Source organism: Rhizophagus irregularis, chromosome 5 (assembly GCF_026210795.1).
Source record: "Rhizophagus irregularis chromosome 5, complete sequence".
NCBI lineage: Eukaryota > Fungi > Glomeromycota > Glomeromycetes > Glomerales > Glomeraceae > Rhizophagus > Rhizophagus irregularis.
In genome coordinates, this window is record NC_089433.1 from 1182281 (window position 1) to 1207967 (window position 25687).

General features: G+C 25.3%; 5 protein-coding genes across 5 annotated transcripts; 2 read left to right on the top strand and 3 right to left on the bottom strand.

The window, feature by feature from the left end:
• Nucleotides 1-5481: 5481 nt before the first annotated feature.
• On the top strand, nt 5482-5814 carry OCT59_024801 (uncharacterized protein; the record flags this gene model as incomplete). Its single annotated transcript, XM_025333406.2, has 1 exon — nt 5482-5814. One exon carries the CDS (start codon nt 5482-5484, stop codon nt 5812-5814), a length of 333 nt encoding a protein of 110 aa, XP_025172925.1.
• Nucleotides 5815-6786: 972 nt separating this feature from the next.
• OCT59_024802 (uncharacterized protein) lies at nt 6787-7062 on the top strand (the record flags this gene model as incomplete). The annotated part of the gene is made up of 1 exon (XM_066134104.1): nt 6787-7062. One exon carries the CDS (start codon nt 6787-6789, stop codon nt 7060-7062), a length of 276 nt encoding a protein of 91 aa, XP_065991680.1.
• A 4869-nt stretch (nt 7063-11931) lies between these two features.
• On the bottom strand, nt 11932-12255 carry OCT59_024803 (uncharacterized protein; the record flags this gene model as incomplete). The annotated part of the gene is made up of 1 exon (XM_066134117.1): nt 11932-12255. One exon carries the CDS (start codon nt 12253-12255, stop codon nt 11932-11934), a length of 324 nt encoding a protein of 107 aa, XP_065991681.1.
• Nucleotides 12256-13336: 1081 nt separating this feature from the next.
• Nucleotides 13337-14070, bottom strand: OCT59_024804 (uncharacterized protein; the record flags this gene model as incomplete). Its single annotated transcript, XM_066134122.1, has 2 exons — nt 13337-13732; nt 14059-14070. 2 exons carry the CDS (start codon nt 14068-14070, stop codon nt 13337-13339), a joined length of 408 nt encoding a protein of 135 aa, XP_065991682.1.
• Nucleotides 14071-22378: 8308 nt separating this feature from the next.
• On the bottom strand, nt 22379-22696 carry OCT59_024805 (uncharacterized protein; the record flags this gene model as incomplete). The annotated part of the gene is made up of 1 exon (XM_066134128.1): nt 22379-22696. The coding sequence occupies one exon, from the start codon at nt 22694-22696 to the stop codon at nt 22379-22381; it is 318 nt and encodes a 105-aa protein (XP_065991683.1).
• Nucleotides 22697-25687: the final 2991 nt, after the last annotated feature.

The following is a 25687-nucleotide window of genomic DNA, read 5'->3' on the forward strand; positions in this document are numbered from 1 at the left end:
TAACGCGGAAGTTGGACTTCAACATACAACTTGACCAATATCAGATATGAACAAACCTTATTGAGAGTTGATTGCTCTAAAAATGTGTGAAGCAACCGTTTAAGTTTGGAATATACATTACTATCAAACATTATGATAATAAAAACAGTAAAAAATGGGAATTTCAAGAATCATACAATTTCTTTAAAGAATATAAAAACTTTAAATTTGATATCATCAGATTACAAGTCCAAATTTCAAGATGAAACTGTATACCTCGACTCCATATGAACCCAATACTTCATTGACACAGCCAACTCCTCCTGATCGTATTATATTAAAAAAATTCAACACCTGCCATATAAACTTTTTAGTCATCTTCATCCACCCTTATAGCCTGAACAGAAAAAATCTAAAAAACGTAAAAAGAATTGACGTAAATGACAATTAAAAATGGCTTGTCATAAAAAAGAAAGGCAACTAGAACAAGAATAATTAATGAAAGAACACCAAGAACATAAAAAGAACCCAGTGTATATCCAACAAAAGAAAGAAGTGGACGCTGCCTGAAACTTGAACGTTAAGCTAAATGTCTTTAGCCAAATGTGAAAAAAATGAACAATGGAAAGCGCAATGGAAAGCACAAAAAGTTGTAGATAAAGCTGCACACACGATGTTAATTCCGCTATGCAATCTAGATACGAATTTCACCTCAACAAGAAAGATTTCAAATTTCTCTCATGCCAAGACATGTTCATCAAATGCTCTCACCTATGAGCGACAATGAAACTTCTGACAAATGTAAACATTCAAAATCAACAATCATTGACGAAAATGACATGCCTACCTCTGGGTCTAAGAGGATGAGTGATTACCATCTCCCATCTCCTCTCCATAAATAGACCACCTTTCATTATCCCTGATAGAACTGGTCATTCCTAAATAGTTCAAGGTTTATTATTTTAGGCGGGACGTTCTCACGCGTGAGGTTAGGTTTTAACTTTTAGAATGTTTTATTACTTTATTTTAGAGTGATTTCTACATGGTGCTGTACCTTCATTCTGTCATCATGTTAAAAATAAAAATAATCATTTTTAAGTTTCGAACAAAATGAAACTTATTTTTTTTTTTGATGTTTCAAATGAACTTTAGAAACTTTTTAAACTTTTCGTAATTTTTTATTTAAACTTTAGTAGTATAGTAAAGTTTTGACTTTTGAAACTTAACTTTTAAAAACTTTTTTATACAAATGAAGTTTCGAATTGAAAAAGTCATGTTGATAACTAGGCGATTGTTAATAATAATGAATTTTTATTTGAAATAATAATTAATCTTTAATGAATTGCCATTTTATTAACATTAAATGTTCATTAAAGATTTAATGATTTAATTAATTTATTTAATTTATTTCAATTAATGATTCTTTAACAAAAATAACAATTCTTTTTTAAAAAAAAATAATTTGATTAATAAATTAGGTAATGGTTATAGCACAAAATTGAGAATCTTAATTTTTGATAAAACGATAAATATGAAAATTTTTTGGTCAATAAAATAAGTATTTTTGTTCATTAATTTAAATAATATTATTTTTAATAATTTTATTAGTAAAATTTATGGTTCGGTCGGTGGTTCTGATAGAGTCATCCCCATCCCCAATTATTCCTATAAAAAAATTTATCCGTTATTTTAAAAATGAGCCTTTCACGGATCCATTCACAGAAAATGTAAATAATTCAATAAATTCCATGATATAAGGTTATTAATTCCAGAAATATGAACCTTTTATGGAAAAAAGATGGAATATAAAAAACGGATTGACTTATAAGTATCATTGATCAAAGCACTAGGATAAATTCGGAATTTTGCCAAAATCAAATAATGATGCAATATTTATTACTTGTGACACGTTACTTGTGAAATATTATTTTAAAATGTATAAAAATAATGTATATTTTTTCGTAAATCATGTAGGAATATTCAAGTATATAGTTTAATAGCGGTACGTAGTGTCGCATTAGACTATTATATAGTTTAAATCATATTAAAATCATGTCCATACATGTATACCAATAATTGGAATAAAATATTCAATTATTAAATAGTTCTACTAAATCAAGTGATTTTCTTTAGCAAGAATAAATTTAAGGATAGATTCTCTCATTTATTGTGAATATCCTGACATAAATATAAATTAGGCAATTAAATATAGTGCTTTACAGGCATTGTATTATCTTCTTAATATAAAGCTTAGTAAAGCATGAAATTAATTCTCAACTTCCTACCAACTTTATAATTTATAATTTTTAACTACATTTTATGATTTTATTCAAAAATGTGTTCGTATGGAGAAATCCCTTTGATAACTAATTTCAAGAATACTAAATACTTTATTGCAATAAAAAGTTCCCAATAATAAATTATGCATGATACCATATATAATTTTGATTTAATTAATTGACCGTCCACGGTTTGCTTGTAATTACTGTAATGTAAATTGTAATCAAATAATTCTTCACATTTTCAATAAACGGTTTGTACTTGGAAACTTTTATTTCCTCATGTTAACATTCTCACGAGATCTTTTTAAATTGCTATGCTACTAACTTTCATATATAAAACTTTGTCTAAATGAAAAAGTTTGTATAATATTCTTTCCTACAGCTGGCTACAGTACCACCTCTTTGCAAAATATATAACACTCCAAGTATTCTCATTACCACTAATTCAAACCAAATTTTGAAAATCTTAATATGTGATGACTTAATTATTTTGATAAAAGAATCTATTGAGATTTATTTCGAATTATAAATGAATTTAAAGGAGCAATATAACTCGAAAAGAAATTTCAGCCAAATAGATAGGTAACCCATTAACATTGCAATTATATTACTTTCTACAAACTGTTAATATAGAACTTGATTAAGAATTTTCTTATTAAAAGCGAAAAATCAAATGTTATTGTTGAATGGTTTCGGCTGACTATCATGTGTGGTTAACAAAGAAACGTTCGTGACCACAAAGTTTTCGTAGAAGAGTAGACGTAATATATTGTTCTTCAATAATTAAATAAATTGGGAACATTATTATTTAAACAATAAATTGAAAAACCACTTGATTGTTAATTTTTATATGCTATATTTTATGCATATACTGCACAACTAGATAATTTAAATTATTGTGGCTGTGATTTTTGTACAGCTTTCCGCAATTTCAGGCTTTGTCAATATTATGTGGCAAAGTTTTGAATGTGACCTTGATTGGAAAAATTAAATGTGTAGATTTTTTATTCGTTCAATTTGCTGTAAAAAAAAAAAAATATATTTAAATATAAATAAGTCTGAAGTTCATTGATTTTTGTCTTTCAAAAAATTATATATCATTAAATTAAAAACAGAGAAAATAATAATTATTATTAACCACTTAAATAATATCATAAAAAGTTTATAATTATGTATAATAATAACAATGGTTTTTGTACAATTTAACAAAAGACACTTTTATGTAGCCACTTACGAGAATCTACTAAAATTAAATTAAATTCAAATTAAATTTTTAGAGTCTATAAATATGACAAAAGTTTCTATTATTTTATCTTTAAATGAAAATAATATCAATCAAATTATTAATTATGTTGTTTATCCATCATCATCATGGTTTACAATCTTCCCAAGATATCTCATCAAAAATCAACTCCTTACAAAAAGGATACATTAAATGAAATTTTTATATAACATTACAGTAAACATAAGATACATTATTATCAATTGATTCTGTAGAATGGGAAAAATATGTATGATATAAGTATACAATAATTCGTTAACACGGAAATACCTACAGGATTTACAAATAAAGAAATGGTGTAGAATCATCCCTATAAGAGATTTATCTAATATTATAAAAATGTTGTCAATGTCAGCACAGCCAGGAGCAACTTTAATACTGACGGGAGCAACTTTTTATAGTAAGATTTACTAAATACCAGATCACCATCCATTCACCATAATGAATTTTACCAGGTCTTTGGTCCAAATTTTAATTTTAAAGACACTTGAAATTCAATCATAGATAGTTTAAATAATTTCTATGCATTAATACTTTTCATCAACCCAGATTTAGATCATTAGTTCTTCAAACACTTTCATTTAATTACCTAAAATCAAATTATTATATTATATGTTAGCCTATATATAATTAATATCAAAAGTTATAGAAGATGAATATATATGGATATAACCAATCTGCTTCTTGATTTAGCTTATAATGGATGGCATAAAATCAGGAGCAAAATCTGTAAAGACATTGAACACAGTATCTAGATAATTTTTTAGTTACCACAGTAATCCTAGTTTTGATGTAAATGCTATCTCTGTTAAAAACATACTGAAGAGATAAATGATGAATTGATTTTCAAGAAATTAAACTTTCATTTTTATTTTTATTGTTTTTGCCAATAACTCTCCTATTCTTTTCATAAGCCAATTTTTTTTTCGCCACTTTTATACGTTATTTTCTCCATTTTTTTCACTATGACCAGAGTTACCGTAAATAAACTCCAATGACTCTGGATATTTATACTATTCATTTTTGATTTTACTAAAAGAATTTATTGATGTAAGATGTATAGATCATTATATAAGATTTTGAAATGGAATTTGGAGGGAAATTTACCATTGATGAACAAGAATTAATGGCAAGTAATTAGCATATTTCTTGTAAATAAAAAATACAAGGAAATAGAAATTCAAGAAGATTTTGCAATTATAAATTTTGGAAATATTGAGACAAAACTGTAGTAATTATGCTGCCTAATATTATAAATTTTATTATAAATATTAAATATAGTGTTAATAATCATTAAAAATATTAAATAGTGTAATTGGACGATGATATTGGCAAAATCATATTAATAAGTGGAGAATATAAAAAAATTGACATAGAAGAAGGTTTTCATGTTATAAAAAAATTGATACTGACTGTAAGAATTTCGAAAAAATCAGCATGGTTAAAAAAGTTGAAAGACAGATTTAGTTATAGTTTCATCTGAAAATAATTTAACTAGAGCAGATAAAAATTGTTTAGAGAATTCCCGAGATTTTAATAGCTAAAAAATTAAGACATGAAAATCAACTCAAGCAGATCGGCTATATATAGAGTTAGAATCTCTTTATAATCTAACTCTGCCTTTATTCAAAAGGAAAAGGATGAGTTTCAGGCTTATTGAAAAGAAATAATTTAGTACAATTTTTTATTTCCCTAATTTTAACATTATTATACAATATTTGACAAAACTTTCAATGATGATGATTTCAAATTCTCTATAAACAAAAAATTGACAAATCTCATTTTCTATATTTCACTGGAGAAACCTTGTGCAGGATGAAATTACAGTATATATTGTTATATTTTTGGAAAATTTGATGGTTTTTGTCATCCAAGAAATTATAGCATTATTTGTTTCTATCACAATTTCTAAAAATAAGTAGAAATTTATAGTTAGTAATGCCTATGAAGACTTCAACTATCTGTTACATACATGAGTCCACCGAATGTCTAATGCAAGAATACACCGTAAAGGAAGTTATGGTGGTTGCATTAATGCAGTTTCTGTTGAAAGACTTTGGAGTTGTATGGGATTTTTACAAACAAATGTTACAATTAATTGTATATATATTAGTTACTATTCAATTTATGACTGATGAAGAAACTAAATATTTGATAGATCAAAGGATGTTTAGGAATGAAGTGTTTTGGGGTTTAAGTAGTGTAAATCAAATGGACTTTTGGAATAGTATCACAATAAAATCAACAAATGCTTTTGAACAACATTTATGACAATACAAATAAAAACAAAATGGAAAAATTTTGTAAAGGAACATACTGCAAATATACTAAATATATAAAATTATTAATTACTCTGGATTTCTTATTATCATTTTAATTCTAATGATATATAAGTATCTTAGCAGAACTGTAATCCATTATTCTTAAAGAACTGTAAACTTCACCACAAATTAAGGATTTATATTAGATATTATCAAATCATTGCCATCTTATTAATCAAAGTAGAAAAAATAATACAATAGTTATTTTTTAATCATTCATTTAGAAATCTATATCTGAAATGAACCAATCAATAATTACACCAAATGAATGATAAAATTAATAGAAATTAAATGAAAATACACTTGATCTTTTAATCGGAATAGCAACATTTGAAGAAGTAAGTCACATATTGGAATCTTTTTCATCATTAATATTATTAATTTATAGAAATTGCAAATTATGTATAAGTTTATTAAAAAAAGATGAATTCATTACCCAAATTAAACATATAAATCTTTATGATGATAATCCTACAATTACTTTACCAAACACCCTTACTACTTCTAAAATTTATATTCCTATTATTAAAATAATTTCAAATACTATCATTATCACAACTGATGATGACGAAATACCTGATGATTACTATCCAATTTCTATTGATGATGATACAGTAATATAGTCAATAATATTATTCAATTAAAACAACTAATCAAAGCTTTGAAATAAACTAAAAACTATGAAAAGAAAATACTAAAAGTCAATACACAAAAAGCTGGCAGGTTTTGCATATATATAAATGTTAATAATGATATAGGTTTATATCCTAATACTGATAAAAAACAAGCATTCATTAAATCAAACTTTAGAGATATCAATCAAAGGATTTCTTATCTGTTATATTTGAAATAGACTTAAAATCTTATTGATTCTAATGCTAAATGGACATTAATAATTTTTTTAACTCACAAGATATGAAAGATGACTAAAGCCATAAACAGCTATTATTTTCATATGTTAGACAACCCAACCCATCAAAGTAGAAGTTTTTGGAAAAATCTTGAACAGTTTGGAGCTTTCATTAGTTATGGTGATCTTCCATATACCAGTTCTGACACTGCCAGCTCTCATAATGTTAAACATCAGAATTGTATTAATGATTTACTTTTTCACCTACTTTCTAATGAAAAAATTTCTTCTTGGACTAATAATAAAATATCATATAAGGAAATTACTGAACATCTAATTAACTATTGACTGGATGCATATAAACTTCCCTTCACAATAGAATAAACTTTACCAAAATTAAAAAATTTGTTTACAGTATCATATGATCAATAACTGTAATCAAATACCAATCAACATGAAAGATAAAAAAATTTCTATTTTAAATAATCAATAAAAACAACTTAACTCAAAATTGGCTAGTACATCAAACAATAATGAAATAGAGTTTATTCCAGATTTATATAATAAGGAAGCCCATAGAAATACAAATGATCTATAAAGCATTCATCTCCAAAGATTCAAAAGTTTCTTTGTAAATGAAAAATATTTTGTAAAGTTACAAAAAAAAACACGTGTTATTCATTTTCTTTGCCATATTAAAGAAAAAAAGACATACATGAACAATATAATATACTTAAAGTATTTCTACAAATCAAATCTCAAACAATAACAGTACACAAAAGGAAATAATGGGACCTTGCGAAAATTGCAAAGCTATTCAGAATTGGTTGAAACATTAATACAGAAAATTATATTTGAAACTAAGATACTAATATCATTAGGGTAGTTGATATTAAACTCCTTATACAACACATAGTTAATCAAATAGGTAAAGCCATTATTTCATACAAAGAAATAATTAAAAAACCAAACAATCAATACTTTAATGCCAATCAACAACCTGGAAATAACAACACAGCATCTATATCACAATAAAAAATGGTTCAACACAAGGAAACTTTATTTTAAACAAGCTATCATTAAATTTTCTAATAATAAATCAACTACTTGATAGATATCCCGATAAAATGAAATTTTATATATTTTTAATTTGGTTTTGTGATATTTTTATATATAAATGTATACATTCATACAAACCAACATATTTTCTTCTACCAAAATTTCATATATCTATATTTTACCAAATGATTATATAGGAAATGATAATAAATTAGAAAAACCTTTTCTTTACCAAAATTATCTACACTTGCCCAAATCTTTCAAAGGCAAATTATTCTCAGACACAAAATTTTGGCATAAGAATTTGTTACATATTCTCCTGCTTTGCCCCAACATGAACTTAAAACATGAATGGAAAATTACAATACATTTAAAAGGGCAGTATGCACTTTTTTAGTTAAATTATGCAACATTTATGAAAAATACATCCATCAATTCAAAGATTGTGATACTCCATACAAGATAGATCTTAATAATCATAAATTATATACCAAGATCTTTATTCAAAAAGAAAGAACAAACCTAACACAAAATAAAGAACTTATAATAACTATATATAGTATAAGGAAAGTATCTCCAGTACATTCTTAAGGTATTATAAAAGCGGGCTGCTGATAATTTAAGCTGATTGTTGATTTGGGCAAATCGCAATTTAAATCTTCAGATAAGAATATAAGATCCACATGTACTAAACGTGAAAACATGTAAATTAGTAAATTTAACTCCAAAAGAGTGCTTTATACTCTGCAAGTAAGCTTATTAGAAAAATATATAAGGATGTAAATACCATAAAAAAGTTAAACTGGAAAAGACAATGATAAAATCAAGTTAAATAATTAGTTCAAGGCTCAAAGACTCATTACTTTTATATTATTAAGCTCAACCAAATTTCTCTGCAATGATACAAGATCTTACTGTTACTGCTCTTAATACAGCTATCAGAAATGTATCCTTAGAGCTAACACAACTTCCAAACATTCTGGCAGTTAATATCAACAATATAATCTAACTAAACTGTAATAATATCAAAAATACCAACTTTAGAGATATTCTTAAAAAAAATATTAAAAATATTCTTATTCTTATTCTTATTAACTAATCATGAGCGACTCCAAAAACTACTCTGGCCAAAATGGTGAATCCTATGTTTGATTTGTATTAATTGTATTACTTATCAATTCAATAATTCTAAAAAGGCCAGTATTAACTCATAATGGACAGAATCAAAAACAAAAAGGGTAAAGCTAATAGAATAGTTTTTTACATATATCACAATCCAACATCCAACACCCTCTAACAATAACAAATGCTACATAAAATTAAGAGAATAATTCAACAAAATCAAAAAATTATATAAAATACTATCTAAACAATATATAATTTTCAAATAGAATATTAAGAATAATTCTAATCAAGACTTCTTGATAGTTCTTGATAATTAAAAAAAATAAACCCTTTTTTTGCAGACCGAACATAGTGCATATGCAAATAAATAATACATTCATTATTCCCTTAAAAATGGCAAATACCCATGGGCTCTCATAAACAACTTGCTCATCCAGGATTCTAATACAAAACTAACCAAAGAAAGCAAAGAAAGTACCAAAGAAGAGGTAAGCCACCAAAGTCCAACCTTAGCGTTATTTATACATCGTCTGACAAAGATATCACTGTATTAGCTATGATATAATTTCAGAACTCAAATGGAAATTAAAAGAATTTGTAAAGTAGGAAATTGTATTACAATATTCTCCTTTAATTTCAAAAGGACAAAGTTGGGCTTATTATAAAATTAAAAAAGAAAATTATTCCCTCCAAAAAAACTTCTATCAACTCACCTTTTATCTTTCATCCTTTACACCTTCAACAATTTAAATAATATGAAATAATACTTTTAATTTAAAACAGCAGATTTAATTTTCCAGAAAAGAAAAATTTTAATTTCAGAATAATTTAAAGGGAAATTTTTATTTAGTTTATTTTACAGATAAAAGGAGCTCAATAATGTTAATAAAAAAGGTAGATAAATAAGTCAAAAATACATGTTTAAAACAAGATAAAATATCAGCATACTTGATAGATATAAGTTATATTGACATATTATGTCATACTGTATGATGCAACATTACTTTAATATAGAAAAAATTAATGGACGTATATTAATAGTTGATTTTTCTTTTAGAAATAACAAAAAATTACGTTTAATATTATTTTATAATTTAGCTAATCATAGGACTGGTGAAGAGATTAACAACAAGATTGATATGAATACACATGTGATTAAGCAGATTAAGAAAGCTAAATCTCAAAAAATGGAAATTATTTGTTGTGGTGATTTTAATTTACAATATCGAAGGTTTAAAAAACGACAAGATAATAAACAGTCTATACCAAAAATGTTAAAAATTTTTCAAAAACTTGAGGATCTTAATTTATGGGATGTTCATAAAGAAACTTATGATATGGATAATACAAAAGAAATAATGACTTATTGGTGCTTTATTTGATTATTGGAATGATCCTCCTACAGCACATCAAATTTTATTCAATTTCAGCCATATTTAAATAAGATTATAAAGAATTTTGTTGATGATATATATGAAATATTTACACAGTATTTTGGTATAATTTAATATTTCAATTGCAAATTATTTGGTAAGATAAATTTCTTTTGAAATATAATTTACTTTAGCATTTGGGTTTGCCTATTAATTATTTATTATATTAAACAAAAAATTCATTCATGTAATATTTTATCTATCTTGAAAGTAATTTTATTGGGCATCCCTATAGGATCATGTTATTTAATTTCCGCTTAATATTGTTAATGCATTACTCATTTACCAAATATCATTTACATAAGTTTAGCTTAATACTGTACAACAATTCAATTTGAAATGAAATATAAATGTACAATTATTAAAAATTGATCCGTTTCCTTTAAAAATATCCTGTAAAGTTTCAGTTTCATTTATTGTTAATTTGTTGGATTTGTTAGAAAATGGAATTTGGCTTTTCTTGATTGATTTTAGCTAATTAAATTAAGTTTAGTAAATAGAAATCAATAAAATAAATAAAATAAAATATTAATAAATTACCTTTAAAAACTTCGCGTGCATTGGTAAAAGTTGATTGAAGTTCAATCGGTGTTAGTGCTTGCTTATCTGGTGTTGAAAAATGTAAAAAGGGTTCTAGAACTTCTAAAATTCATATTGTATATTTAGTATATTTAGTAAGGATGAAAATCAATTTAAAAATTAAAAATAAAACTCACCCGAGCCTTCCATTTAATCATTATCTATAAGAATGTTTATTAAGTTGTTTAACTTCACATTCTGCATTTTCTCTTTAGTTCTTTCATAGCTAGTAAATCCTGAATTTGATTTATGCTAGGCGGGTAATTGCCATAACTTCATTGTCACTAGTATCAAGTTCTTTCAATATTTCTACTAAACTTTTTCAGGCGCCGTGATTGCTGATATTTCGATTGCCAATATCAATACCACATTCTATTACAATTTCATGTAAAAAATTTTTTAATCACTTTTTACCAACATGAAACTTTTGAAACCAATGATTATAAATAATATAATCTATAAATAAATTAATTAATTAACTAATAAATGCCATATTACTGAAAAAATAGCATAAAATGATAAAGTACATTGAACTCACCATCTTCAGCCACATATTCTCTTAAATAGAATTCTTTATCAGCATTACCTGGTCTTTTAGAAAAATATTTGTTATAAGTTTCCATTATCATTGGATGATATGGAATTCTTAATTTTTCATCATTAATGAGCCATTAATACCCCTTTGATTTGTTTTACTTTGAGGAATATTTACATCAAAACCCTGACCATTAGCTCTAAACTTGAAATGAGAATATTGTAACGAATAGTGCTCACCACCTCTAAGAGCTAAGAATAATGCATTTAAAAAAGACTTTTTTAACAATCCAGTGGGTATGTCAATGTTTAATGCTGGTGAATACAGTATTTTTTTACATTCTTCAACCACTCCTTGAACATTGGCCTTTCCTTGTTCTGCTACATGTTACATTTTACCATCTAATACATCATATAATATTGGAAATTAATTTTCTTGAAGTAAAATCCATTGATACTGTAATAGTAATGATAAATCATTTAAATGTCAGTTCAATGCATGTATAGCATTAAGTATAGATCTAGCCTTGTATTCTTCACCAGAATTAGTCTTCATAACTGTTATGAAACTACAGGTTTGACTTTCTAACTCCTTTCTATAAGTAATATCTATGCTTTTACCAGTAAATCCAGCTTTTTCACAAAAGTTTTCAAATTGGTGAACCCAATTTTCTGTGGGTTTATCTATATTTACTACTCTTGGCTTATTTTTGAAATAATTTATTTCATCTTCTGTAGGTAAATAAAACTTGAATAGAAAATACTGTATTAGCAAATTAATATAACAATATTTTGGTAGTAATAATAACATACTTTATCATTATTTATTTTATGTTGAAAGAAGAAAAATGGGTATATAAAAAATGTATATAAAAAAGAACGTGTAAAAGAAAAACGCGGAAAGAAAAAAGATGAGTGGATTTAAAAGAAAGCTTAAATAAACTTTCAAAACATGATCTGCTAAAAGTTGATTTGACCATCAACATTATTTGTGACACGTAGTGGTACAATAACGGCCAATCATTTGACGTCGATGGTCATATTGAATACTTCTTAGTTCTTACCCAATAACTATATAATATAATATAGTGTATATTTTCGTATATTTTATAAAAGTACAATAATAAAGCAAAATTCTTTAGAACTTGACAAATTAAAAATTATATGAAACTTTTCTATAAGTTAAAAAACTCTATAAGTAAATATAGAAAATACATTTCGGCCAATTTGTTCGTCATTTATTTAGTTAGTGATCTGCATTTATAATAAAAATCAACTATTATAGATTAAATATCAGTTTCCTATAATATCATTATTTATGAATTTAAGAGAATATTTTTTAATTGATTTAGAAATTTTTGAGCTTAATAAAATTCTAATTATTTTAATGTCATCTGCATATAAAATGTATTAAAATATTTTAATTTCATTTATATTGTTTGTATGATAATTTATATTTATTTAAATTACAAACTAAGAAACGTGTAAATATTTACTACTCTAGACTTAATGTTTAAATAATTTTAAATATAAATATAAGAATAAAGAAAGAAAAAATACATATTTGATAATTGGATAAGCTATAAAAGAAAGAATTTATTTAAATTACAAACTAAGAAATTTGTAAATATTTTACTACTCTAGACTTAGTGTCTAAAAAGAATGAAACAAAAAACAATTTTTATTGAATGCATAATATCAAATTTCACTTAAAAGAATATAGATTTTTTAAAACACACAAATAATCAGTTAATTTTTATCTGTTTTAATATCTAAAAAATTAAATAAAAAAAATTAATTACACGTAAATAATTTGCAAATTACCTTTTTTGTATATATTACATTCCCAATGACCTCATATATTTATCATTCAAATCTTCACTTATTAACATTTACTGTGAATCTTCACTTTCAAGAATTTTATTCAATTCTTTACTAGTAAAATTATGAAAACGACTTTTATAATATGCTTGTGGATGAGATTTAGTAGTAAGATTATTATGCCCAATTGGTGCACTTATAAATTCCATAACATTGCATTTTAATTCAGCATCAATATCTTCAGCTTTCTTTCTATAAGGAAGAAAAATCCACTTGATAATAATATTTAAAACTTCTTTAGAAGATGGCCTTTTTAATGGATCTTCATTCCAACACTTATTCATCAAATCTACATAACATTGGGGAGTATTTTCAATAATTTCAGGACGTTTCCCTTTACAAATACTTAAACTAATTTGAAGATCATGTGCTCTATTATTAAATGGTGGTACTCCGGATGTAAATTCCTACATAATCATAGAAAAACTATATATATCACTAGCTGGAGTATAAGAATTGCCTTTTAAAACTTCAGGTGCCATAAATGGTATAACACCATAAATATCATTTTTTTTCAAAGATGATTTTACAGGTTGACATAGTCTAAAATCACAAATATAAATTTTCTCCTTATTATCATCATTATGATTTAAAATATTGCCATCATGAAAATCACAATGAATAAGATTTTGATTATGTATTGTATTAAGCCCAGAAATAATTTCATGCAACATATATAATTTTTGTTTCCAATCATTTTTGATTATTTTTGGTAAATTTTCTCTCAAATTACCTTTGTTTGCATAATCCATTACAGCCATATAATTATCTGGACTTTTTGTAAATCCATAAAAAGAAATAATATCATATGAATCTAAACAACTTTCATGATATTTCCACTACAAAATAATAATAATATGTTGGTATAAATAAATCAATAAATTATAATTTAAATTAAAAAATAAGTGTTATACTATCATACTTCATTTAAAAATTCATTTAAATTTTCATTAAAATTATTGCGACATTTAAGAATTACTTCTCTGTCTCCATCATTATTTAACCAAATAGCTTTGTATATAGTACTATATTCTCCCTCATTAAGATATTCAACATTTCTAAAGTTATTATAGGAAATCCACTTTAATTTTTTTTCAATAATAAATTCATCTATAATTTTATTTCCACTTCTTCCAAATCTATAAATTTAAATAATTAAAATTAAAGTTTATTTATATTTAAATTTTATATAGAATTTAAAATTAAAAAAATAACTAATATTAATACTTACTCTAAATTTAAGTAGGATTTAATAAATATTACCTTTTAGTTTTTGTATAATATATATATACACAAAATAACCTATAATTAATAACTTACCAACTAAAATAACAGATGTTTTTTAAATAAAGAATTCAGGTAACTATAGCTGAAATGAATATTATATAAATATACAACAATAAAAATAATTAATAACTTACATGCTGTAATATTAAATTTATATTCTATAATAAATTACCAAATTAATTTTTTAAATAAAAAAAAATTCAATTAGTTTGAATTATGTAAATATTATGTAAATAATTAACATATATAACTTACGTTCTAAATAAATTACCAAATTAATTTTTTAAATAAAAAATTTAATTAGTTTGAATTATATGTAATTATGTAAATATGTGTAATAATAGAATTAAAGAAATAACTTATAACTTACGTTCTAAAATACACCGAATAATTTTTGAAATGAAGAATTTAGTTAGTTTAAATTATATAATATTAGAATTAAATAAATAACTTATAACTCACGGCGGTCTAAAGTAAATTACCAAATAATTTTTTAAATAAAAAATTTAATTAGTTTAAATTATATGCAAATATTATATAAATATGTAATAATAAAATTAAATAACTTATAACTTACGTTCTAAAATAAATTACCAAATATTTTTTAAATAAAGAATTTAGTTAGTCAATTATATGTAAATGTTATAACAGAATTAAATAAATAGCTTATAATTTACCAGCTAAAATAAATTACCAAACGGGAAGAATTAATTTTTTTTAAAATAAAGAGTTTGGTTAGTTTAAATTATACGTGAATAGTTTATATAAGTATGTAATGAGTAAATTTATCATCTCCCATAGCGATCTCGTCTGGGCAAATTACGTAATACAAGCCAAATTAATAATGCAAGTGATATTTCGGGACGCAAATAGATATTTACAATGTTCCAGAATAGAGGGGTGTGACGCAGGTAACAAAAAGGTAGCACGTGCGACGAATAAATTATTTTACATGTAATAATAGATTAAATAAATAACTTTTAACTTAGTTGTATCATGATGATCGTGGGATATATAAAGTTTGCTTAGTAATCAAAATGAAACACGGATCCGGTTTTCCTCAGCTTTATATGGCAACAAAAAGTAGGCTTATAATAAATTACATCCTAAAATAAATCATCAAATAGTTAGTTATATGTGGCTAAATATGTAATAGTAAAATCAAATAAATAACTTATAACTTACCAGCTAAAATAAATTACCAAATAATTTTTTAAACAAAAAGTTTTGTCATATTATATAAATATTTTTTTAAATAAAGAATTTAGTTACATGTAACACATAAATATATACTAATAATAGAATTAAATAAATAAGAATATAGTTAGTTTAAATTATTAAATTATATAAATATATAATAATAAAAATAAATGACTTACAATCTATATTATTAAATAATTTTTTGAATAAAGAATTTATTTAGTTTAAATTATACGTAAATATTATATAAATATGTAATAATAGAATCAATTATATAACTTATAGCTTACCAACTAAAAGGAATCACCAAATAATTTTTATTTAAAGAATATAGTTAGTTTCAATTATACAAATAATAGGAATATAGATGACATATAACTTACACCCTGTAGTATTATTAATTTTAATTAGTTAGATGTAAAGTATATAATGTAAATTAAATATAATATATCACTTACAATCTAATCATTTAAATAAAGAGTATAATTAGTAAAATTATATAAAATATTAAACGAGTATATATTATTATTTTTAAATATTGTAACTTACCATCTGTAATATAATTTATTATTGAATAGTTATTTAAGTAAAGAATTTAGTTATTAAATATTATGTAAAATAAAGTAAAGGATAATGATTTAAATAACTGATAACTTACTAACTATAGTATTATTAATTATTAAATGAATTATTTAGTTATAGGAATATAACAAAAATGAGATACTTTTATTATTCAATTATAAGATAACGGACTGATAACCTATTAACTTACGAGCTAAATTATTTAAATCAATGTTAATATTACATTATTATATAAATTATAATAATATTTAAATTATTTGCAAATAATTCTTATTTTAGTTAAATAAATATTTATATATTATATTTACCTTCAGATTCCTTGGTGCCACTTGAAACTTATTGCAATTTGATTGATTTGATTAAAAAATTTTAGAATAATTCAAATTTATATTAAATATTCATGTTATATGCTTTTACCTCTGTCGTTATTATGAGTCATTGCTATATAATTATACCAAAACTCTTTTTTAACTGAAAAAGATAATGTAAATATTTGTTCTTCAATTCTTCAATTAAACGCCTTGGGTATATATTGTTGATCATGTATGACAAATGCGTGCCAAGCCTCATTGTAGCGCAGCAAAACTAAGACTCAGCCACAAATCATACTACACTTCTGATTGGTTGACCATTTGCACCTGATTTAATCACAAAAATTTAAACGCGGTTTATAATTCTCCCATTTTTACGCAGTAAATTTTAAGTCTTTCGCCCAAGGATTCTTTGATCCGCCTTAGGTTGAATAGATTAAAGGACTTGGGACTTGGGATTAGAGTGTGTCAAAATACCAACCTATATTAGTTAATTTTGAGTTTCCTTTGTCACATGTAATGAAAAAAGTTTTTTTACTTAATTTTTTGAACTTTAATGGTGTAAAAAAAAAATATTGAGATATTATTAATATTGCTAACAAAGTTGATTTACCAAAAAGAAAGAAGCTGAAAATTTTTTTATCTATGATAGATAGTTAATATGTTAGGAGTGACAGACAAAACTTTAACTGTTAAGTCAAGTCAACGTCTGCGTCACATTGCCACGTGACTGTTGTAGACTTTTTTAAAAAAAAAATTTAAATTTTTTTTTTTATGATACTAAACTCTTGATGTGAAATGCCTTGGATTTAAACTTTTGACATGATTTACTTTTATATTATTGGACTTGATATACATATACTTGTGTGTTTCAACTTTCAAGTTTTAATTTTTTTTATGTACTATCATAACGAGAAAATAGAAATATCAGTTAACTTAGCCACTAATCTTCCTCTTACTTCATTATAAACAAATATAAATGCTAATAGAGAAAATGGTGATAATAATGTGGATTTAATTTAGTTAATAATGGTTTGAATAGATTAGAAGAATAGATAAGTAAAAATGTTAAGTTAAAGAGTAGGAAATGAAATTTATTTTTTTTTAATACATAAAATTAAATAACAATTTTTGAACTTGTTAAATATAATATTTATATTTTGATACATCAAGCCGTATGAATTTACGTCAACAACATAGCACAACAAGGCGCAACCAACACCTCTACTGTAGTTATTTTGCATTCTAATCCAGTATAAATCCGCAAAATTCACATTGCTTATATATATCGAATTTATTATCTGGATTTGAATCCGAACACTTTTTTTTCACTTGAATGCAAAATGAACCAAAGTATATTTATAGTTAAAAAATAATGTTCGCCCAAATTCAAATCATTGGAAAAAATGAATAAATTGACATTATAACACTAGAAAAAAATAGAACGAAGGATGAGAGAGAAGGGAAAAGAGGAAATGGAAAGGACGAGAGAGGGAAAATGAAGGGGAATAAAGCGAGTGGAAAGGATAAGGGGATGAGAAAAAGGGAAAGGAATGAAGAGAGGGGGAAAGTGCGAGGGAAAGGGAAAAAGGAAAGGAAAGAACGAAAGAGAAGAAAAGAGAAGGGAATAGAGTACTAATGGAGCGAGGGGATGAGATGACGAGAGAGAGGGAAAGAAAGAGAGGAGGAAAAGTGGAATAGAACGAGGGAAAAGGATGAGGAGACGAGAGAGAGGGAAAAGTGCGAGGGAAGGGAGGATGAATAAGAAGGAAAGGGAAGCGAGGGAAAAGAATGGGGGAAAAAGAATGGGAAAAGGGAAAGGAAAGGACGAGAGTGGGAAAGGGAAAGGGAAAAGAATGAGGGAAAGGAAGAGAGGGAGAAATGGAAGAGGAAAGAGCGAGGGAAAATAAACATATACCACACATACCCACACCACCCACATACATACCTAAAATAAGATGTAAATAAATGTAAAGAAAAGAAACCCTAATAAAGAAAACCTAAAGAAAAAAGAGGACAGGAGAAGAGTCCTAATAAAGAGAAACCTAATCGGTATTACCGGGATTAATGTCTAGTTGATAAAGTTTACGTATTTTTCGTAATACTTGAAGGTTTTTTTTTTAAAATTTAATAGTAACGCATTTATTAATTATGATTAATCAAAAATAATACACAATTATACAAACACCTAGAAATAATATAAATAAATTATATTACCCTCTATTGTGTAAAAGCATTACTAATCTAAAAATATTTTATAAATTTTTTTCTAATTTTTTTTTATATTTTCCTATGTTTTCTAAATTTTCGAATTTTCTAAAATCATAAACTAAAAACAACATTGGCAGAAAAATAAATCAAATGTAAAAATTCCTATTATAATCTAAAAAAAAAAACAAATTGAGATAAAAAAAAACAATAAAACAAAAACAATATAAATATAAATTATTAAGAAATAAAAAATCTTAAATCTACGCCCTTGACGGAAATGAATCCAAAAATCGGTCGAAATTCCTTATCGTCCGCGTGTTATCTTCAACCAAATCCCAGCGCAAATCCAAAAACCTTAATCTTAACTTTGTTTCATTAATAAGGACAAATTTGTTTATTCGCTATCGGAATCTTCTCTTCGTCCTTGCGTTGCCACAACACGTTTTTTGTTTTCGTTAAATTTGTCTTTCTCTGTACTCGATAATACTTGAAGGTTTTTTTACCAGTACCAGCTATAACGAAGTACATATAGCTAAGACATTCAAACAAGTTTTAATCACAAACTTCGTGATGTTTTTATCGAATGTTGATAAAATTTAAAAAAATATCAAGTAATATCATAAATACCTCTTGAAACACCCAGATTTATAAAAAAAATAATATATATTATTGCCTGAGATCAACATCATCGTTTTGATGACCAAAATTTCTTTGCTCCAATTTTCTCTTCATATATTCAGGTATATGAATTTCGACCCAAACTTAGTTCTATCACAATCATTTACATTGAGAAAAGGTGACGAGTATGGTTTCGAAGCTTTCCTTTAGGGTTTTTTGTAGTAGAATATGCATAAGTTTATACAAATGGATATTATATAGTTCTCATTAAGATAACAACGTATAGTCCGAACCCGAAATATCAATTACCATTATTGCTGAATGTTCTAATTTTGCATCCTCATTCCTAGTTGGCCTTTTGCAAGGGGTTTTTGTTAATAGAAATAACGTATCTCATATAACTAATAATTTAAACCCAGAATTTGCTCATTTTCAAGGCGGTAATCTTGCGGTTAACATAAGTAATGTAATCAGTAACAATGATAAATTGAAACTTGAGTATAAAAGTTATAATTTACTATACTAGTAAACGCGAATTTGCCGCTGTAACTTTTGTACATTCGATACAATAGCGGTAGAAGGGAAGCAATAAAGATTATAATATACAACAGGGGACATCCTTATATTATCACGCTATTGCCGATCATTTCAATTATTTATTCGATATTATCTCATGAAGAAAATACGATTATTGGGCTATTTTTATTGCAAATTGTATAAAACCAAAATAATTTTTATTTAACTTTGTTCATGTAAAATTGATTGAGAAATGATGTTTTGAAAATTTATATTTATTACATAAATTATAACAATACAATTGCAAGTATTTATTTAATGATAACTTCTCGGTTATTAAAAATTATTCATGGTTATTTTAGTCATTAATTCTTGAATACCTAATTAACTGTTAATATATTGTAAAAGTTTCAAATTTCGCCCGAAGCTTTAAAGTATTAGAAAATGGTCGACATACAATCATACATATTAATTATTGAAAATTTTCGCCTAAAGCTAACTTTGGAACTACATTTTATTTTGCCACAAAATTTTTATACCAAAATATTAATATATGAAACTACTAAATAAAATAATTTAAAATTATTTTTTAGAATATTTATGGCCTGAAATAAAGTTTCAAAATTAGTGTGATATCACATATGATCGGTAAATGATCGACATGTGATATAAGGTACTGTATGTCTCCTTAACCTAACCTAAGTGTAGACCTTAAACCTAAACTGGGGTGTACGATAAGATTTGGTATGATTCATAATCATCTTATTATATGTATGTTCTAGTTCCGTTTGCTCTGTACGCATTTGAGTTTAAATTTCGTCTTGAAAGGTATGTCACTTTCTTTTTTAATTTATTAATTTATTATTTTATTTTTATTTTATTTTACAGTTGAAGTAATTTTTTAAATATAGAATATACTGAAATATTTTTTATTGAAAACTTAGGATAAAAAAGCGAATATATTATTAGTGTTAAGCTTAAAGGTCCCAAAAGCCTTTACATAAATTCTTTAGTCATGTTTTATTAGTAAAAGACATAAAATATATAAATTTTATATATTTAGTTCAATAATATGGTCTATTTATCTTTTAATAATAAATAATATATTTATAACAAATTTTATAAATGAAATAAAAATTGCAAGAATTATAGTTATTTTAGATAAATATTTCTTATTTCTTTGCTCATTTTCTTAAAAACACTAATACAATAATTTTTTTATATAAGATAAATATTTCTTCGCGCGAAAAACAACACGAAAATTTTTCTAAGATAAACACAAAACGAAACTTGACCAATGAAATTCATCAAATTTTAATAGTACACCCCAGTTTAGGTTTAAGGTCTACACCCCACAACCCCACATTAGGTTAAGGATGCTCATGTCCACCCTGTTATAATATACTGCGTTATCGATACCTGATGCTTATTATAATTATGAGTTGTTAAAAGTGAATAAAAAAAATTACTCATGCATACATACAAATCGATTTTCTTAGTCAAAAAAAACGTGGTACAGAAATATTATAAATTTTTTTTTAAAAAAAAAAATTAGTAACGCATTTTATTAATTATTTAAATCTTAATAGATTACATAATTTTTTTAAAATACTTACTATTACTTAGAGGTATCAATAATAACCCTATAACTAACCAATCTATCTATAACAATACTATAGACTAAATTAAAATAGAATATGTAATTTTTTTTTTTTTTTTCATTGAGCCAATCGAGGATTTTATTGATATTGATGTAATGGTATGAAAGTGTAACTTGATTATACATGCATATTCAGTACAAAAATACTTACTACAAAAATACTACTAAGTTACGAAAGCTAGCTAATAGAGTCACTAAAACCCAGAAGCCCGCCTTCTCAAATCAAACGGATTATATAAAAAAGGATAAAACTCACCCAGAAAAAGGCGAACAGGAAAGAAGACTATAACTAAAGGAATGGAAACAAATAAAATTTGTATCAATTAAAAATTTACCGTATTCTAAATAAAATTGGAAAATATCTAAATACAATTCATTAAAAAAAATTAAAAATTATATCTAAAACTTCCTATACTAATTATCGTTAACTAAACATGTAATTTCAAAAAAAAAATTTTTGTAACCCTAAAAAATTCTCCAACAAGGTCATAATCCCATCCAACCCGTATAAGACCTTTGGTTATTAATCTTTCCATAGGCCAAACGTAAAATAGAATATGTAATAAATACTATTCCGTTTTCTAACTAATAACTAAACACGTGCCAAGTCGCCCCAATAGACCTATTATCAATTATGCTATTCATCATTTTCTGTTCGGTTACTAATTTTAATAAATTTTTATCGTGTCTTTGCCAATTCCTTTTTTCTTTTCTAAATTGATTACTTCCTCGCACCTTTTTGTACAAATTTGTTTTTCAATTCCTCGTAACAATGGACCCATAAGCTGAAAATCATCCTTATCATTAGTGATTTTGTTAAGTCTATTATTGTACACACCTCTTAATAATTCCCACTCTCTTGTTTTACCCAATAAAATTGATGATTGATCAAATAATATACTCGAAAACGCAATATTTATATTTCGCACCATTGCTGCTTGATCTATATCGCCCTTTTCTAACATCTTTTCTTCGTAAGATACCATTGCGCTCAAAATTACCTCTCTAATCTTAAATCCATTAGCTTCACATATCCAAATATGGATCCCAATCTTCGACTTCTTTTTCGCAACGTATACATATATCGTTATCGATCATATTTACCTCTCTTTGATACAATATAGTATAAGTCGGTAGTGCCTTCAGAATATTTTTAATTTTGTAAGCACGTTCATAAGAATCATGAATTAGATTGGAATAAGTCATTACATTTTGTTAGCAATTTAAATAAGTACTCTAAACGACAAACAAGCGATCATAAGTGAAATTATAATAAAATAAACCTTCAATTAGTTCACTATTTAAAATTTCATTCTTGTATTTAACCATAGTTTGTAGTTTGGCCCAATCCCTAAACTCAATGATTTGTTCCAATACAAATTAAATTCGTTTATTAACAAACCATCCATCATAATAGAACAATCAGGAAGTCTTTCTATTGTTGAATTATTCATTGATTTCATATAGTTCGCTAATTGAGCACTGACTATGTTAGCTTTTGTATATTCAAACTGGTTAAAAACCTTCAAAGTAATATTCATTTTTTCCAACCAGTCTTCTAACCAAGTCAATTCCACAAAGTACCGTGCATCTAATCTTTTTCTTTTACTTGCCAAATTTATAAAATTAAAATCAAGGATTCTACTTTTCCGACATTTTAACATATAGATTATTGTTAATATCCAGCAGCAACAGAGCCATTATTAAACCATGTAATATAGTGCTAGTTGTATCCTTTAAAGTTATAATCAGGCTCACTTTGATTTCGCCGTTCTCAACATCTAAATCATCTCTTATTATCCATGGATCCGATCTGACAGGTCAGATGACAGATTCATCCGCGGATGAAACAGATGATCTGAATCATCCGAACCTGGGTTAATCGCAGAAATTCCGTTCGGTACTGCGGATTTTGAAGCCTAATTCCACCGAAAAATAATAATGATTTTTAATTAAGAATTTTTCTAACGGGTGGTGACTGAAATTATGACGATCGACCAGCATTAAAAAAATATAGTGCCAGTAAAAATTGATAATTCTGGCCAACGGTGATGATCACCCGGTGATTTGAAGTAAAAAACTTTAATTAAATATAATTTATAAATTTGTTATTAATGGAAAACAATTCTTTTTGTTATTACATAAAAAAAAAAATCGCTCTAATTCATTTTATTGAAAAAACTGGATCGGCAGGTTAATTTTTTTTTTCTTTTTATAATGCAAAAAATATTCTATTAGATACAAATAACATTCACCTTAGTTTATCATTTTAATTGAGTCTGGCAAATATCTACAAGCCTAACCCATAAAAAACAAAAATAGAATGACTTAATTAAAAAAAACACAAAACCATACCATCTCCAAAGTCATTACATATAAAAAAAATAAACCTAAAAAGTTTTTTTTCAAAAAGTTAATTCTGACGGATGAAAACAGATCATCCGGTCAGATGATCTGTCATCCGTCATCTGACCTATGGCAAGCCGAGCTGGACTAAACTATCAGGCATTGGGCGGGTGAAAAATCAAGCATGGATTGACAAAATGTTACACCGTGCCTGACATTTTACCTGTTCATGCTTGATATTCATCTGTCCGTGCTTGATATTTATCTGTACGTGTTTGATATTTTTATCTGTTCATGCTTGATGTTTATCTATCACGTGCTTGATATTTTTATCTGTTCATGCTTGATGTTTATCTGTTCATGCTTGATGTTTATCTGTACGTGCTTGATGTTTTATCTGTACGTGCTTGATGTTTTATCTGTACCGTGCTTGATGTTTATCTGTACGTGCTTGATATTTATCTGTACGTGCTTGATATTTATCTGTACGTGCTTGATGGTTTTATCTGTACGTGCTTGATGGTTTTATCCGACCATGCTTGACATTTTTATCCGTCCGTGCTTTATGTTTTTATCTATCTGTGCTTGATATTTTTGTCCGTCTGTGCTTGATGTTTTTGTCCAACTGTGTTTGATTTAATCCAACTATACTCGATAATTTTATCTTTGTCAAAAATTAGTTTCTTTGTCAGCACAGGGTTGATATTTTGTTGGTCACATGTTTTTAAGTTTAGCGTAGTTTTAAAAAAAATTTTTTTTTTTTGGCTTTTTTTTATAAACAAATTTTGTAGAGAATTTTTATTTTTAATATAGGCAAAGGCTTTGTTTGGTAGAATTTCTTTGGGAATTTTTAATAAGATTTTTTTTGATAAAAAATTTCGTTAGAAAATTTTTTTCATTGATAGGGACATTTCTGAGTTTTTTTTTTTTTGATGATAATTTCGTTAAAAACTTTTATTTGATAGAAATTTTATTGGAGAATTTTTTTTTAATAAGATTTTTTTTTGACATATACTTAATTTGTTGGAACAATTTTTTTTAACAGGAGAGATTTTTTTTTTTTGATAGAGAATTAATTGAAAATTTTTTTTTTTTTGTAGAAAATTATTTGAAGAATTTTTTTAATAGGGAAGATTTTTTTTTTGATAGATAATTTCGTTACTAGAAAATTTTTTTAACTAGTGAGATTTTTTTTGATAGAGAATTTCGTTAAGAATTTTTTTTTAATAGGACTGAGGGAGTTTTCCTTGATAAAGAATTCTTTTGGAATTTTTTTTAATAAGTGAAAGTATTTTTGACGGAGAATTTTATTAGAGAATTTTTTTTTTTTTGATAGAAATTTCATCATAAAATTTTTTTTTTAATGGGTAAGATTTTTTTTTTTTTGATAGATCATTTCGTTAATAATTTTTTTAACAGGAGATTTTTTTTTTGATAGAAAATTTCGGTAAAGAATTTTTTTTTTTAATAGGAGGGAAGTTTTTTTTTGATAGAAATTCTTTTGAGAACTTTTTTTAATAGGTAAAGAATCTTTGAATTTTTTTTTAATAGGGAAAATGTATTTTTTGATGGAAGATTTTCGTTAGAAATTTTTCTTAATCAGGGATATTTTTTTTGATTGAGAATTTCAT